This window comes from Acanthopagrus latus, chromosome 16 (genome assembly GCF_904848185.1).
Source record: "Acanthopagrus latus isolate v.2019 chromosome 16, fAcaLat1.1, whole genome shotgun sequence".
Classification (NCBI taxonomy): domain Eukaryota; kingdom Metazoa; phylum Chordata; class Actinopteri; order Spariformes; family Sparidae; genus Acanthopagrus; species Acanthopagrus latus.
In genome coordinates, this window is record NC_051054.1 from 20,366,790 (window position 1) to 20,384,174 (window position 17,385).

A 17,385-nucleotide genomic window follows, 5' to 3' on the forward strand; every position below is an offset into this window, starting at 1 on the left:
GGATGTTTTTCGGGTTTTGTGTATGCAAATTAAAGGTGCGATTTGGTCCACAAATAATCACAAACAAAATGTACAAAGAAACCTAAAATGACGTACTTTAATCAAAACTGTAGTCCTTATAACTTTTAGTCCTGGTTGATTTGGTTATCAATGGCAACTGGTGGTTACAGCAAGTGCAGGTTAATACTAAAGCAAACGTTAGTCTAGTTTAACAGCATCTTCACACCTGGTGCATTCGCTTACAGTGAAGCCAAATAAACCAACATCTTATTCATGCTGCATTATGGAAGTACCTAGTTTTACACAGAACAGCAAGCTGGAGGTCCTGGAGGTGTGCAACCTGTCACCTGCAGCTCCACATCTAACAGCTTACTGAAATTTATCCTCTAAAGTTATACATTTAGGAAAAAGAGAATAAGAGATTGAGTAATGGTATAATTATTTTTATTATTATTTATTTATGGAAGAGGGTGCAGTTGTAACAGATGAGTTATAAGTGGGAAGCTTGTTCCACCATTGTAGAGCCGTGACAGCAAACAGTCGTACCCACTTGAAGTTGTTGGATATGCATTTTAATCTGCTTCATTCCAATATAAATCCTTTTGATATGCCTTGGGGTCTGCTCTGATTCCTTTTGAACACTTACCTCTATTTCCTGATTCAACTCTTCTTAAGAGGTAGAGAGCGAAGGAATGAAATGAACCATTTTTGTTTTTTACTAACATGTGCACTAACTCCCTCACCTGTCATTATTTGGTTTTCATTTGATTTCATATTCATTTCTTACCCACCTTTCTGCAAAGCAAACAGGCATTGGATTCGCTATGGTAAACACACTCCATTGTATGGTAGATATCATTTTTATTGTCATATTTTGGTTTTCTGTGCACTTCTCCTCTTCTTCTTTTTTGACTTCTTCATCACGATGCCATTCCCAAAAGAAAAAAATATATATATATAAGGAAATGCATTTGTGTTCCCCTGCTTTTCTTGTCCTTCTAACATCCACCTGGTTCATCCACTGATGTTGCTCTTCTGCTTAATGTTATTCTCATTGTCTTTTGTAGTCACCCATCCTTTTTCCTTCTTTGGGGTTTAGTAAATCTGCTTAATTTCAGATAGTCTTGATCAATGAATTTTGTGATAATATTGTGGAAACTGCCAGAGATGTTTTACGTGTACAAAAGGAGACAGACAGAATCCACTTCAGTGCTCTGCAGTTGTGTCCCGTAGTCTGCACTATGTGCATGAACAACTATCCTTGTCATAACACAGTGAAAGAACTGTGTTACTAACCACACTGCAGGAAAAAAAAAAAAAAAAAAAACAACTGGATTGACAAAATAAATATGAAGTCAAGAAAACATGAGGTACAGACATGTATGTCCCTGAATGTTTGTGTATCTTGTGGAACAGTTTTTAAAAAAGTGAATAATGAGAACGATTAGCAGAGGCACTGGATGTGTGATACTGAGACATTAGTAGGGCTCTAGTATGAGGTTTCAGGATAGCTCTTAGTTAACTAAGCAAGTGAAAGCTAAGGACTCTCCATCTTCAGCTGAGGCTACTCACCCATTTGTTTCTTTTTGTCTTGGCCTCCGATGGCACATAGTGCTGGAACAAAACACTATTAATTACAGTGCACAAGTCATACATTTTCATAATGAGAGCTGTGTGTCGGCAAGCTTCATATTGAGTGTTGCGTATAACATATCATTATTAACTTTACTACAGAGGCACTAACATTCAAAGCTGTTTGAAGCTGAAGGCACTGACCAAAGATCTGATTGTAGGTTTTCGCTACATTACACTGTTCCCAGACTGATGTTCCCTGCAGTATGGTTCTGCACGCTGCCATTCTGTTTGTCCTGCATGTCTGCACTGATTTCCGTGTGGTGTGACGCCATCTCCCTCCCCCTTTCTGTTGGTTTTTGAGTGTTGTCTTGCCTGCCCCTGCACGCTACCTGTTACAATATAGTTAGCGGTTGTTTTCTCCCTCACTCATTTGAAAACAAAATAAGAAGAACCCTAACTCTAACCCTAAAAATAAAACTTTAAACATGACGTGTTACATGGAGATATTTATTAGTGCATGTCAGTGTTTCGAGCTAAATTAACCCACTTAACATTTTTATTTTGACATTTTACTAACCCATCACAGTTTCAACACCCTCAGACAGCATCTACTAACTGGCATGAAAAATAAAGACAATTATGGGCTGGCAGATTTTCTTTATATCTGTCTTGTCCGATCCATAACACAGGTTAACGTATCACCAGGTGTGAGATATATAATTTACACAGATCTGAGAGAGCTCTAAAACAACAGTGTGTGCCACCTCCTTCTATCCTTCAAAATCCAAGACCAAAAAAAAAAAAAAAACCCCTCACTGTTTACTCCTCATTGTCAGGTGACGATATCAGTAGATGGAATTCTGACCACCACGGGTTACACCCAGGAGGACTACACCATGTTGGGCTCTGATGACTTCTTCTATGTGGGTGGAAGCCCCAGCACCGCCGACCTGCCTGGATCTCCAGTCAGCAACAACTTCATGGGCTGTCTCAAGGAGGTAAACTACATAATTCATTGTCTGTTTGTTTAAGCTGACAGTGGTCTTGGTGTGATGACTGGTTGCTGATCATCTCATGACATTTTTTTCTTTTAAATGTTTAGAGGTTCTCATTGGATTAAATTTGGATGAATTCCATACTAGGTCTAATATCTCTAGCTGATCAATCTTTTTTTTTTTTTTTTTTTTTTTGCCAATTAAGGGCCAAAAGAACTCAAAATCGAGCTGTAAGATAGTCCAGCCACTTCTTGTCTGATGATCAGGGAGCAACATTATCATCCCACAGGTGTCTTGTTTCTGTCCACTCAACAAAAGTGGATGTAGCAAGTCCGTCTCACTAATCACTCCAGAGCTGAAGTTTCATCTTCGCCTTCTTTCTCCATCAATAGTTCAGCTTTCCCAATGCATTATTTCACAGTTAAAGAAGACATTTGACAACCTGAAACTTTCTTCAAAAAAACATTTCAATTAATGATATTTTATTCATGTTTTACTGTCAATGCAAATGGACCACCAAAACAAACCACTAGTAAGGTTAGGGGTTAGCGAGTATTCTGTGATGTTTTCAGTTCATTTCAGCTCTTAATACTTTAGTGCCAATAAATTTAAGTGGAGCCTCAACAATACACACACACACACACACACACACACACACACACACACACACACACACACACACAAATATATTGTTCCCTCAAGCTGATGATGTCATATCTTAGCACTTGACTGGAGCCAGTTGCACGTACACACACACACACACACACACACACACACACACACACACACACACACACACACACACACACACACACACACACACACACAGTACATAGCATCATATGAGCTGCGGGGAGAAGGGAGGAAGTGGCGCAGTGGCCATTTAATCCCCCTCTGGCCTACTTCCTACTCTGTGCCATGCTGGGCAGGTCTGCGATTCCCTTTGCCACCCACCCCTGACACACACACACACACAGGTTTGAATCCCTTTTTTCCTCATGATGGAACACAGCGATATGAAGGATAAAGGTGGTGTGGCGTAACAAACACGAGACAAACAAATACACGGGCTTGTGCACACATGCATACATTACATAATTACATACTTGCATTATAATGATTTTTTTATTTTTATTTTTACCTCAGTAAAAAAACAAACAAACAAAAAAAAAGCTTAAACTTTCACAGATCCAATCATCACTGCCATTATCATCAAATAATGTAGCATATGAGTGATGCATATTAAACATTGATGGTACAAGTGTTTGTACTGGACCATCATTTATTAATATTATATGCTGTATGTGCAATAGCGTGTAAATAGTTTGTATATAAAGAAAAACAATTTAGCAGTTTAACTTTGCTTTTACTTGAAGGAGAATGGATTTTTACGCCACAAATAACTTGAATCAATCATCAATCTTTTTTTTTTTTACAGCTGCAGAGAGTGTTTGTTATTCATCAGCAGTAAATACACATTATCTGAGATAAGACATTTTTCACACAGCAAGTTATTGCTTTAAAGAGTACTCTGCTAGTTCAGTGTTGCACTCCTCTAACATTGTCACAAATACAATGGTCAGTTTACGAATGAGGATCAACACTGATGCAGCAGATACAATCCAACAGAAGTAACACTTTCAGTCATCTGCTGAATTGAATGGTTTAGAATGTAGAATGATGTAGTTGTACGCAGCTATAAGGACAATTTTTTAGTGTTTTTTCTGGAAGCTCCTCTCAATTTGTTATCTGCTTTTTTAGCCTTAATTACTGAAGCAATTATGATTTTCTAAAATGACTTCGTCCACTAGTTTTTGTTTTTGTGCTTTACATGCAGCAGCAGGTCATCTGGTCCTCTACTTTAGTGCTCAACACTGGAGCACCCCAGAGCTGTGTGCTCAGCCCCTTTCTGTTCCCACTGAACACTTACAGAACCCTTCTGTTATGTATGTAAGAATGCTGAGAGTTCATATCGGGAGGAAATCAACAAGAGTGCAGAGTGGTGCACAGAGAACAATCCAATCCTCAATGTCAGCAACAGAGCAGCTTCTGTCATCAGGCTGGGACACTCCTCAGTTCATCCTCTGCACATCATAACAATATCATTATGGAGCATGAAGTGACTTCAGCTCCCATTTAATTCTACAACCTTGGTGTTGTAAAATGACAAATAAATGAATCTTTAAACCTCTTATTGGCTTTTGGGTCCAGAATTACCTTGACATTGACCTTCACTATACCACCTTGATCTGGAATCACTTCAGTCACCTCAGAAATTGACTCATAATCCCAAGAAAGGTATAATTTAATAGCAGAATCATCAAAATCCACCAATTCGTAGCCGATGTGTGCTGCTCTTTGTTCTTGTGGATACAAGTGGGAGCCATCTTGAAAATATGCAAATGGATTAAATTGCCACCACACAAATGTAAGGTTATTATCCAGAAACTAGATGACTAGACGCCCTAAAGATGCAAAAAATGATTGATTTTCATGTGCTGCAGCTGACTGCATACAATATAAGAAGAATTATGGAATGTATCCTGGACTGACATTGATATAATAGCACCTGAGAAGTAGGGGTTCAGGTTCTAACGCAATTAATCAATTGACCAGTTAATTTAGTGGTGCGAAAGTGGTTCAGAGTGTTTTATCTGTTTACATACACATAATTCTGTCACACATTGGTCAGTCTAAGTTGTCAAACTGGTTAAACATATTTTGTAATGCTTTAACATCTGGAAACATACAGTCACAGGTATCCATTTATGCCCACTGGTCACAAGCACTTCTCCTACAGTCACACACATTCTGCCTACCTCCTTATCGCAGGGCCACCCACCCACAGATCGGCAGCAACCACCAGCTTCTCCCTCTGTCTGCTGTCCAACACCCTCTCATCCTCCACTCCCCGCCATTAGGGCTAATTTGCCTGTTGCCAATGCTCTTGTCCTCACCATCCACAGAGCGGCATTATGGATAAATGCTTTGTTACCATGGCACCAAGTACTGGTCGCCCTTGGTAGCCCCTGTGGCTGGCCGGCCCATGATTATCATGCCTTTCATAAGCCAGCAATTACAGAGAAAGCCTACATCTCAGAACCTACAAAATACATAATGGCCTACAATAACACATAATTGCTGTAATTGTGATTGTCATTACACCTCCATCAACCACTCGTATGGAGCCTCCTGGCTGTGCCTGCATGCTGTAGCCAAAAAGATACACAAAGGACAACTTCACAAACTGAGCACTGACAGTGAGCATTTGTGCCACACATTTGTATCTCTATTATTTGTCTTCTCTCCACTAATTCAAATAAAAGTTTCTGAGCTGTTAGTTGTGGCAAAATTAGCTTACAAAAAATCAGGCTGGAGGCAATTTGATTTTAATGTAGGGAAGTCTGATATTTGAATCATTCCCCTTGTCGTTCTTAGTCATAAAATGGTGATATTTAACCAAATGCATTTAATCAACCTGTGAGCTCCTCATAATAAGGCTTAATGCTCAATGCTCAAATATGCTGGGACATCTTGTGTCATACTATATTACACCACACAAATTTGCATCTGTACATGGCCTCCTGCTAGAGGATGACATTGTTTGTACCCACAGGTCAAATGTGAGCTGATTGTCTGAAGTGTCAACTGAAGGACTTACTTAGAATTGACATTGTACTATATTTGCAATATTCAGCATCCAGTTGTGTACCATAAACATGAATAATAACCATATGGCCAAAATGAATGTGTATCAAAAATGCTTATTCTGTCGTAGAACAATCAATACATGTTTACAATAATTCTATTCCCATAGCAAGTGTCCAAATCGCACTTGGGAACGGGAACACACTCTATTAGAAATAAGCCCCTGAGCACTGTACACACACTCCTATGTCACCTAACTTTGCTCAGATAAGTGTATAGTGACTGAAAGGATAAAGGCAGGTTTCCGCAACACAGCTCAACAGTTGTGCAAGCCCCCTGCTGGAGCTACCAGGTAACTATTACAAAAGTACTGTTCTATAATTGCTGCAATTGACAGGAACCATTATAACCATAAACTACAGTGTAACATGCAAAGGTTCATACATCAGAACGAGGCCATTGAATGTTGCTGCTTGATCTTAACTACTGATGATACACAATATTCCACCCGTGACACTGACGGCAGATTAGCGTCAACTATATCACATTCCTCGCCAAAAGAACAACATAATGTTACATAACCCCCCTTACATAGTCCTATTTAGAGCAGGGGGCAGTGGTGCAATCACTCCCCTTGTGGTTAAAACGAGTATTACAGACACAAACACTTGGCAAAATGAGCCTTAATGTTCTTTTCTCCTGAAAAAAAAAACAAAAAAAAAAAAACATATAAAATTGTATTCATAGTAAATCAATGCCTCAGACTTTTGGATCTAGAAAAGTGGCTTTGTTTGTTAGAATATGTATTCCTCTTTGCCTTCACATATCAATGCTTTCTTTTATTTTGTTTGGGAAACAGTTTTGCATTTTCTCTCTCCCAAGTAATTGCTGAAACTACACCACCAGTGGCCTACTAAAGGTTTTATAGGGCCTCACTGCGAACCACTGTCTACACACACAGACACAGATATCATTGACTGACATGCCTTTATACCTCACACAATTATATATCCTTATCTGATTAATCAAATCAGTGTATAAATGCAACATCAGCCTCAGTCAGAAGTCATATTGTGTTTTCTGCCAGGGGAATGATGCCATCATGTGGGCAAGACCACACACTGCAAAATCTCTGAGCTTGCAAATGCTTTGCTGAGTGTCTCAAGGCAGGTCAATGTGACTGACAAAGCAATCCCTCTAGACATTTCGTGTTACAAAATAGTTGCACTCCTCAGTCCACTCCTCCTTCTTCCTCAGAAGAAATCAGATCAGGTGCAGATGCAGTTGCAGATCACCATACTGTGTATGCTCATGTATGAACTCTGTATATTACTGGCGTTTAATGAGTTTTCATTCTAACAAAAGACAATTACATAATGTAGCTTGATGCCTAACCTCAACTGGGATGCATTGATTCTCCAAGCAAGATCATTGAATTGAGCCATTAGTCTTTTTCTTCAGGATTAATAGATAGATAGATAGATAGATTGCACAGTGCTACAAGGGTATCATCCAGTATATTTGTAGGCTAACCCAAGAATTTGAATTTGAATTATTGCTGAAAATAAAGTCTGTGACCATCACAAGTTTATGACACTAACACGTTTTTTTCAGCAAGAGAATCTTCACAGATGAACACCACTTTTATCAATTCTGAAGCATAAAAGAAAATGCTACCATTTTAAACAAACTACATTGCAGTCCAATGACCTAACGTCGCCACCATTAATCATCTTACAACAGTACACACTTTAATGTAAATGGATAAATCTTCAAGCTTTAGACACATGTTAGCAAACATATTTCATGAAGCGTAAAAGCTCCTAATATATATTCTCTCTCTATTTCAATTTGTTCCATGAATTATAGTATATTTTATAATTACAATATTTATGTGGAATGTACTTTTGCTACAGTTTAACATATTACCCTCTTCTTATGTGCAATTGACAAAATGATAGCTATTTTCCAGGTTTCAGGATTCACGTGGCATTATAGCCCTTCTACTTGAATACTTAGAATACACATATTATTTTTCCTGTTCCAGTGCTTCAGTAATGTGTGGGACTACATCTGTTTGATATTGTCTCTTGGAATTTCCGAGTAGATGGTAACATTAAAATCTAGCGGCTATACTGGCTGGCAATCTAAAAAGGTAATTTCAAGCCTGAGTCATATTGTGTTACATTGCTCATTCTCACACCCTGATAAGAGTGTGTGTGTAATGTTGTGTGCTGAGCAGGCCTGGTTGAGGAGATAATGCAGTGATGGATTTCTATCATCTCGCTATTGTCAAACATTTTCAATTGCTTTCTGTGGCTTAAACTCTCACTCACTCACACACCAACATGTTCATCCTCACTCAATTCAGGATATCTATATGTATGTATGCATACTTTGTGTGTGTGTGTTGATGTGGACTGTGTGTCGGGTATCCCTCGGCCTGCTATCACTCTCTGATAGCCTCTCTGCTAATGCTTCATTCTCATGTTAACCTGCAGCCTGCGTCTGCAGCGCGCTGATAAAGCTCCCGTTGCATCTTGAAAGGCCCCTTTTGCTATTATTGTTCAAAGGTGGCAGAGACCTGAAAGTGACTTGTCAAATTGTCAGCTACACACACTGTTCCCACCTCCGCCTCCCTGCCATACCCCCTCCCTCATCCAGTCTAAACTCACATTTTATGTGATTTATGCTCTCTTTTATCAGCAAACATAGTAACAGTAGGAAATGTGTACAGTAGCCACATCTGTGTGTGTGTGCTAGCCATCCATATTTTGATTCCCATAATGACTTGGGAGTATCTTTCAACCAGTCAGAGGTTTGCCATTGACTACCAGTAAGAGGTTGATCCAACTATTCATGCCTGTTTGCGTGTGCCAGCACACACGAACGGCACTGTGGAAGAAGAAGCTCTAACTGGGACCAATACAGAGACGATCGGCTTCAAGATTTATTCTCCCTTCTTTGCTGTTGACGAGTCTGAAGAGGCTCTCATTTTAATTTAGGCTTTTATTTTGGAGAAAAGAGTGGTAGAGCTTCTCAAGAGGCTCAGAATATTTATGTTCAGTCAGACAAGCAGAAGGAACGGCTGCTTCATGTAGAGAGGTGGGGGAGTGAGATAGATGGAGGGAGGGAAAGGAGGATGGATGTAACACAAAGAGACGGAAAGGCAACAAAGAAAGAGAGTGAGAGCAGAGAAGAGGAAAAGACAATTTTCCATCCAATCCCCAAGCACCTTAAGGGATGAGTTGATTTACTGTCAAATCTGCTGGTGGATTATCGATAATCTCAGCCAGGCCCCTCAATCTACCCACTCAGCCATCGCAGCACTCTCAGATAGAACCCTGGGCATGGAGCGGGAGCAGAAGTATTAATATAAAAGAGGGTGAAATAGAGGAGAGGGTGTGTTTGTTTTGTGTATGTATGTGCCCAAAATATCGCCAGACAGAGGGTGTTTTTCTGCCCAGAGAATTAAAGGAAAAAAAAAAGACCTTCAATTTTCCACTTGAGTAGATTTCAATTTACACACACATCCCCCTCCGTGACTCCATCCTCCCAACGTTATTGATAGCATTTAGGGCTGTTGTGATAAAAGATTGGCCACTTAGTGTTTTTCATTCATTTGTTTTCCATCATTGGCAGGACACCCACTCATACAGGAAACTGTGTCTGTTACAAAGCAGCTTTATGGCGAGGGATGCAAACTGTGTGTCTCAGTAAGATGCAATCCAGTTTTTTTTTTTTTTTGTAATTTCTTTTTTTAAAATGTCTTCATTTACTATCCTTGTGTAAGACTTAAAAAATAAATAAATCAGGCTTTACCTATATTGAATAGTACAACTTTAAGTTTCCACGAAGACAGGATTTTATGAAACCCTATTGTAAACGTGAGCCGGAATCAATCAAAACATTGATTATTTTTCTCATTGTTTAAGGGCTTTTCTTGTTTCATGGGAAACAAAAAAATAATAAAAATAAAGAGAAAAAAATCCTTGATAAATGTATCAATGAATCAATGTAAATTAGTACCATTGGTTCTTGCTTAAATGACAAGAGTAAGTATAGCCTATTCATCTTTGACAGTACCTAAAAAGATATTAACTTTAATGGCATTATTTTACAGGTGGTGTATAAGAACAATGACATCCGTCTTGAGTTGTCCCGCCTGGCTCGAATTGTGGATCCGAAGATGAAAATCCAGGGTGAGGTTTCCTACAAGTGTGAGAATGTGGCCACCCTGGACCCTATTTCTTTCGAGACTCCTGAGGCCTACATCAGCCTCCCCAAGTGGAACACCAAACGGATGGGATCCATCTCTTTTGATTTCCGCACAACAGAGCCCAACGGCCTCATTCTCTTCACCCATGGCAAACCCCAGGAGCGCAAAGACGCTGCCCGCAGCCAGAAGAACACCAAGGTCAGTCCGTAGTCTCCAAGATCACTTGGTAATTTCAAGTCTGCTTCAAGAAATTCCATTCTTATGATATCTGCAAAAAATAGGTTGAAAGAAACTGGATTTATGTAGCATTTTGCATAAGAAGTACTTCATCAATGAAAAGCTTGCCCTTGCATAAAACTGGGCTGTCCATGCAGTAGAACAGAAGTTGGTTGGAAATTGGCAAAGTTTCCCTTTAATTGCAGAGACAGAAAATTGTTTAATAATCGACTGACTTAAAGCATTTACGAAATATGTTTTCTCTAACAACTGCTTTATGGTTCATCTTTGCTTACATGTATAACTGAACTATGTTTGTATTTGTCACACATCAAGTATTTTCTGACACGACACATGCACTTTTACTGCAAATCAAATAATAATCAACAAAAGAACCACATCCTGCTTTCCTTTATTTTAGAAAACTCTGCTGACGTGTTCTTTTGCTTTTGTCCAGGTGGATTTCTTTGCAGTGGAGCTGCTGGATGGCAGCTTGTACCTGCTGTTGGATATGGGCTCGGGGACTATAAAAGTGAAGGCAACCCAGACGAAGGTCAATGATGGTGCCTGGTATCATGTGGACATTCAAAGAGATGGACGCTCAGGTCAGTTGTGTTGGTGAAGTGAAGTGTTCTAATGGAATGAGATAAATTAACCAGAAGCTTTAAAAGCAGTGATAACAGCCAGAATAAAAACTAATTTGGTGTGGTTTCTATGCAGGGTTGAATAAGCTGAATTAATGATAATATAACAAAAGTATAATCAAGTGCAAGGTCTTATTTAATAAATGAATAAATCAGGTAGACCAAAAGCTTTCTTATTCTTTGATCATGCTGAACAATAGAGCATTGCTTTCATCACTGTGTATCCACCAGTATGATTTATCCCTGGCATCACCATCCTGTCTTATATCAGTGCAGCTCTTTACCTGATATCTACTCCCTCTATCCCCACCACAGGCACCATCTCTGTAAATAGCAGACGGACCCCATTCACAGCCAGCGGTGAGAGTGAGATTCTGGACCTGGAGGGTGACATGTACTTAGGGGGGCTTCCCACCGACCGCACCAACCTCATCCTGCCTACAGAGCTCTGGACAGCCATGCTCAACTACGGCTATGTGGGCTGTATCCGGGACCTTTTCATCGATGGTCGGAGCAAGGACATCCGTCAGATTGCTGAGGCGCAAAATGGCGCTGGCATTAAACCCTCGTGCAACAAGCAACCTGGCAAGCAGTGTGAAAGCTACCCGTGCAAGAACCGAGGTGTCTGCAAAGAAGGCTGGAATCGATTCATATGTGACTGCACTGGCACTGGCTACTGGTCACGTACCTGTGAGAGAGGTAAATGTGTGTGCTTGGATGTGCTCATGCTTTGTTCTCTTGCACAAACCTTAAAACATACTGACCTTAGAACGTACTGTCCTTAAGGCCGAGGCACAAATGTTTAAGAATAAAGATGCAAGAGAAGCCTGGAGCAGCACAGCAATAGTGCAGGATGTGATTGCAGATTTTGTACAGATTGACTCAGGTAGTGCTAGACTGACTCCGACTGTGTAGTTCATCATCACATTTCATTGTGAGGTCCTATCATAGCTTGCAGTAGATTCTGGAATAGGAACATTTCTAAGAGAATAATAAGAATATAAAAGTTATATGATCAGAATTGGACAGAAGTATTTAAATGGAGCTGAGGTGTGCAGGAGCTTGACAGTAACTGTTCGGATTGTTTTGGATGTAGGATCCATATGCCTGGGACAACCAGCAACAAAATACTTGAATGGGTTGAAAAAAAAATGGTTAGAATAGTGTTTTGAAGATGGCCAAAATGTGGAAGACTTGATGAAAATGTTGATTCCGGTCAAACCTAATTGAGTAGCCATTCTCTCTGCTTCTGTGCTTCTTGAAATGAGACATCAGTGGCCTGCCTATAACTGATATATTTAATCAGCGGCTAATACGGGCTAAGGTAGGAGACTAGGTATAAAATGTAGATGGGCAATGAATTTGAGTCAACAGGATGAGTGGTGATGAAGAAAAGGATTATAAGTAGATGAAGTTGGAGTGAATTTGGAGCACTTCAGGAAACAGAAAAGACTCAGTAACAACATGGTCTCAAGGGTTAGGGCCCAGGATTTCAGAAAGCTACACATGAAGACAGCTAAGACTACAGCTGATGGCCAACTAGCTCGCAAGTTCTGCAACTCTCCAAACCACCAGGTGATGGGAGTTTGTTTTTAGTCAGTCAAAATGTGTAACAGGGTGGTGGATTTAAAAAGTGCAGTGATGATAAAGCAGCGTTTGTTTTTTTTTTTCAACTCCACTCTCAAAATATCACCTCTAATCATAAATATGTCTTACCCTTTCTTTTTTGACGTCTCTTTTAATGCACTGACTTGCTTACCTGAACAGCCAAGACAGAGTGTTTTCCAGGTTCCACTGCCAATCATATGCTCAACTGGCCAAGAAGTAACTGATAAAGGCATTTTTTGCTATTCAAACAGATCTGTTTAAGTTTATCAATAGCTATTAGTGGTAGGATTAAGAACAGGGACATCTCGCAACAAATGTTGATGAGATCTATGCAGCAATGCAGACTGTTGTTAGGAAACACAACTTGACAAACAGTAACTGATATCACTGATATATCAGACTCCATAATGAAGTGAAAACAGGATAGCATTTCAGTGTGATAATCTAACCAGCAGTGGATACTGATATGGCCAAATCTTGCCGACATATCACATTTAAGTGGGGCGGTGATGGTCTTTTAGCTTGCTTCAGTCCTGTCAACCAGCAGGATAAATCTGGGTGGGGGAGGTTAAAGGTCCTTATCACTACTGCTAAGGTGTCCTTGAGCAAGGCCCTTATACCAACTGGTCCAGTGGAGCTACTCAGTGGCCTGCAGATCGGACAGCAAATCCGACAGTGCTTGTACTTAGCAGCTTCCAAGTGTGAATGTGTAACAATGCCAATGTGATAAGGCGTTCCTGAAACAGAGAGCATTGATCTCAGTGAATCAGCAACACAACCAAAAACAAGGTTAACAACCTCAGCATGTCGTTCCAAGGTGGCTACACATCTATCCTGACATCTGTCCTCAGCTCTCTTCACACAATATGTTTTTGAATGCAGTGAGATGGGGACAAATTACCTCTCTCACACTGAGTGAATGGTTAAGCATCTGAATGATCGTTTTGCACAAGCCGGACAGAAAGACACACAGACAGACACACAGACAGACAGACAGGTGGAGAAAGCAAGACAACTAAATGACAATTTTGGAGGTTTAGTTTAAAGATAGTTCCATTATCACGTTGGTGTGTTATCACTTGGAACATGAAGGGTTTCCTCTCTTCTACTTACAGAAAAAAAGGACTAAAAAGTGGAAAGAAGGGGACAGTGAGTTAGTGGAAGGGAACAAGATAAAATAGAGGAGGGAAGGGATAAGAGCGAGCTTGCTTATTTTACAGCCAGTGCTCGTCATGTCCTTATTTGTGAGTTGTCCAAATCCATTATCTTCTACTGCCAGCAAGGTAGCCTAGAGGACACACACACACACACAAACATGCACACACACACACACACAGGTGTACACCTTATTGCCTCTGGGAGTGTTTCCTCATCCATATAGTTAGTGTACAGTAGTAGCCCGGACTGCTGTGTAACTCTCCAGTTGGGTAAGTTATGGTACATTATAGATTAAATGGAATTGTTCTCACCATATAAAAGGTGAGGCGGGCATGACTAGTAAGTGCATGCACACAGAATTTAAACATAATCAGCATATACACAGAGATAGAGTCATGAGATAATATGCTTTCTGGGCACATTACAGCTACAAAGTATGCCCCCTATTCATGAATGCAAACTGATATAAGGCATCTTTGAATCTAACATTGCAGAATCAATACAAACAGGCCATGTGTGCACCCCCCTACTGAAGAACATCTGCTAGTTTCAGTCCCTATCCTCCTCCTCTCCCACCCTCCATAGTGACCCGTGTTAAAAGTGTTACCATGCAGGAATTTGAAGTGAATACTGAACATGTTTTACCTCGACCTTTAGATTCAGGCCTACACTGATGCCGTTTGACTCAGTAAATTAAACTCAGGAGGCAATTGAAAAGGAGGCATTGAGTTCCTGGTGATGAGATGATATCAGAGTCTGAGCTCACACATAAACACACACAGCCTTCCCAACACACCCACATGTTAACAACGTGTTAACTTGCAAGTTAGCATTTGGTCAGCTCCTTGTAGCAAAGCTGTTTGGTGCCAGTAAACCCCAGTCTCAGCTTCTGGGCTTATTGGTGGCTATTAATCGGATAGCACAACATCATGACATATTGTTGTTTATTGTGATGTGTCAGTGGTCTGTCTTTTCAGTTGATGGCACCACCAATGTAGATTGGTATTCCTAGAACACTGGTGTAGAGGGTGTGGGTATAACATGGCACAATTCCCACTAGTCTCATGTGGCCAGTTGTCATCATGGTGTGGAGGAGAAAATTCTCTGGCTTGTTGGTATCTCTTTCAACCAATCACAAGTGTCTTGTGTGGCACTGAACCCAGGATCCATTGATGTTGTCCCTGCAAAGTAGTGTTGGAAAGAACTCGTTTTACACATGGGGAGTTGAGCCCCATGCACATGCCTTTTATAGTCGATGTTGATAGAAATCAAGTACAATGATGTGTGGGAAGCGTGGGAAGCTATTGTTCCAATAAAAAATTATTGGCAATAACAGGTTGTATACAGAATTGTGTTGGTGCCTTTTGAATTGAGAAACCTGTGGGTTCATTTTTGTTTGTTTTTTCTGTCAGTTTTTTGTTGTTGTTTTGTTGAGCCAGAACAGGTATTTTAGAGCACTGTAAATAAATCGGCACTTTTTACCACAATCTACGTTTGTGGTTTGCTGTGTCTTCACCCCATCACCACCCAACCTCAGTGTGTCCTTGTCGCCACCATCCTGTGTGGACGTGGGCTGCGAAGCCCATTTTTCACAGATGTATATTTTTGACTGCATTGTGTATAACTGATGCAGTACTAGAAATATATTGCATTAGGATTGTAGATTATAGTCTTGAGACACTGGGCCAGTCCAGGTTTCACTGCCACACCACCCATCTGCCAGAGAACATTCCACTGGCCTTCTGACTAGTTTTTCTGTGGTGGCATTTTGACTGTTTAATAAAGACTGATCAGAGCTGAAAAAATGATTAACACATCCCCAATCCCCCCAGATTACTCCTGTGGCTTTTCTTTTCTTTTTTTTTTTTTTTTTTAGCATATCAAATTACAGCTCTCTGATAGTATCTCTGTGTCTATAGCCATTTCTTTTCTTCCTCCATCCAGTGTGCTGCTGGATAATAATTTCCCCAGAAACTAATTTTTACTTTTGAAAGGAAAAGTTGTAGGGCATCAGTGGGTCAATCAGATATGGGGTGTACATTGCACCTTGAATTATTTCTCAAGGGATATTTTATTGAAATATTGCAATATAATAATCAGGAGCCAAAGCGAGTCAGGACTCTGTAATATCATTTTCATTAACACTATTAGTGGTCTTTATATATTTAGATATGTGTGGACATTGCACTTTATATTTTGCATAAGTGCTATATCGTAGGCAACTGGACAGGTTTCCAGTTTTCCAGTTGCCGACGATATAGCACTTAGAATTACCATGACCTGGATGACTGAGAACCTTCATCATAATTATCCACTGGTTTTACTCATCGGCTGATGCTGTGATGGGAAAGCAGCTGTGACACTTCAAGATGTAGCCAGAAAATACTCATTACCTGCATGCACATGCATTTGTGTCCATGCGTGACATATCAGCCATTTTGCCTTGATGCCAGCACTGTGTACCCAGTAGATGTTTTCCACTCTGCATGGCATTACTTACTATTTGTCTTAGGCTCTGACTTCAACTAATTTGTCTGGCAAAATAAAGTGCCACAGTAGTAAAACATCCATAGTTATGTAATGGAGTTGAGAATATATTGGGGCTTACAGAAATATATCATGCCTCTTAGTCTTGGCATGAGCATAGACACCTGTTGGTCTATTTACCATTGATTTACAGAGGACAGAAAGGTCTGCTTATAAATAATACCACCTCTGGCTCACACAGCAGAGGTTTTCAGAAACAGCTAGAGCTCCTAGTAGTTTTGATAACTACTACTCTGCAGTAACATGGGACTGTAGAACAATAACAAGGATACAACTCATGAAGCCCATATGATTCATGATAATGATGTAAGGACTGAAAACGCACAAACAGTATGTTGGGACTCAGGCATCGAAATTCACTACAGTCTTAAGGACTCTCATTTTAATTTCATTGACTGCTGTTTACTGAGTGCATTTAATTGGTCCCCTATCAATGACTGATTAGTTTTAATCATCATGGGCAGGAAACATGCTTTAACTTTTCACTGCATTGATATTAGCGATGCTGTTATTTGCCTTGTCCCTGACACTGCAATGTCCAGCAGAGAATTTACGGATCAGCCATCAAAAAGGCTTTCCTATAAAAATATGTTATAAGCAACTGCAAATCATCCATTTTTTTAATGGCAGTTATGCATTCCATCAAACTACTCAAACAGCTAGTATTGTCAGGCTTAAATAATGGGTAGATTTGTGTGTTGTCCACATAGCAATAATAACAGTACCCTTTGACTTGACTAAGAACATTTCGTAATGGGAGCATATAAAGCGAAAA

General features: G+C 40.0%; 1 protein-coding gene across 11 annotated transcripts in view; it reads left to right on the top strand.

Annotated features, from left to right (window-relative positions):
* The window catches only part of nrxn3a (neurexin 3a), a 171,756-nt gene that overhangs the window by 79,547 nt on the left and 74,824 nt on the right, over nucleotides 1–17,385 (top strand). For all 11 annotated transcript variants that reach the window (XR_005070258.1, XR_005070260.1, XR_005070259.1 and 8 more), the window contains exons 7-10: nucleotides 2,412–2,573; nucleotides 10,342–10,635; nucleotides 11,111–11,258; nucleotides 11,613–11,996. Coding sequence is in view for 7 of the 11 variants with exons in the window: in XM_037071680.1 (XP_036927575.1) it covers nucleotides 2,412–2,573; nucleotides 10,342–10,635; nucleotides 11,111–11,258; nucleotides 11,613–11,996 (988 nt within the window). In the remaining 4 variants the exon portion in view is untranslated. The remainder of the gene's footprint in view (nucleotides 1–2,411; nucleotides 2,574–10,341; nucleotides 10,636–11,110; nucleotides 11,259–11,612; nucleotides 11,997–17,385) is intronic.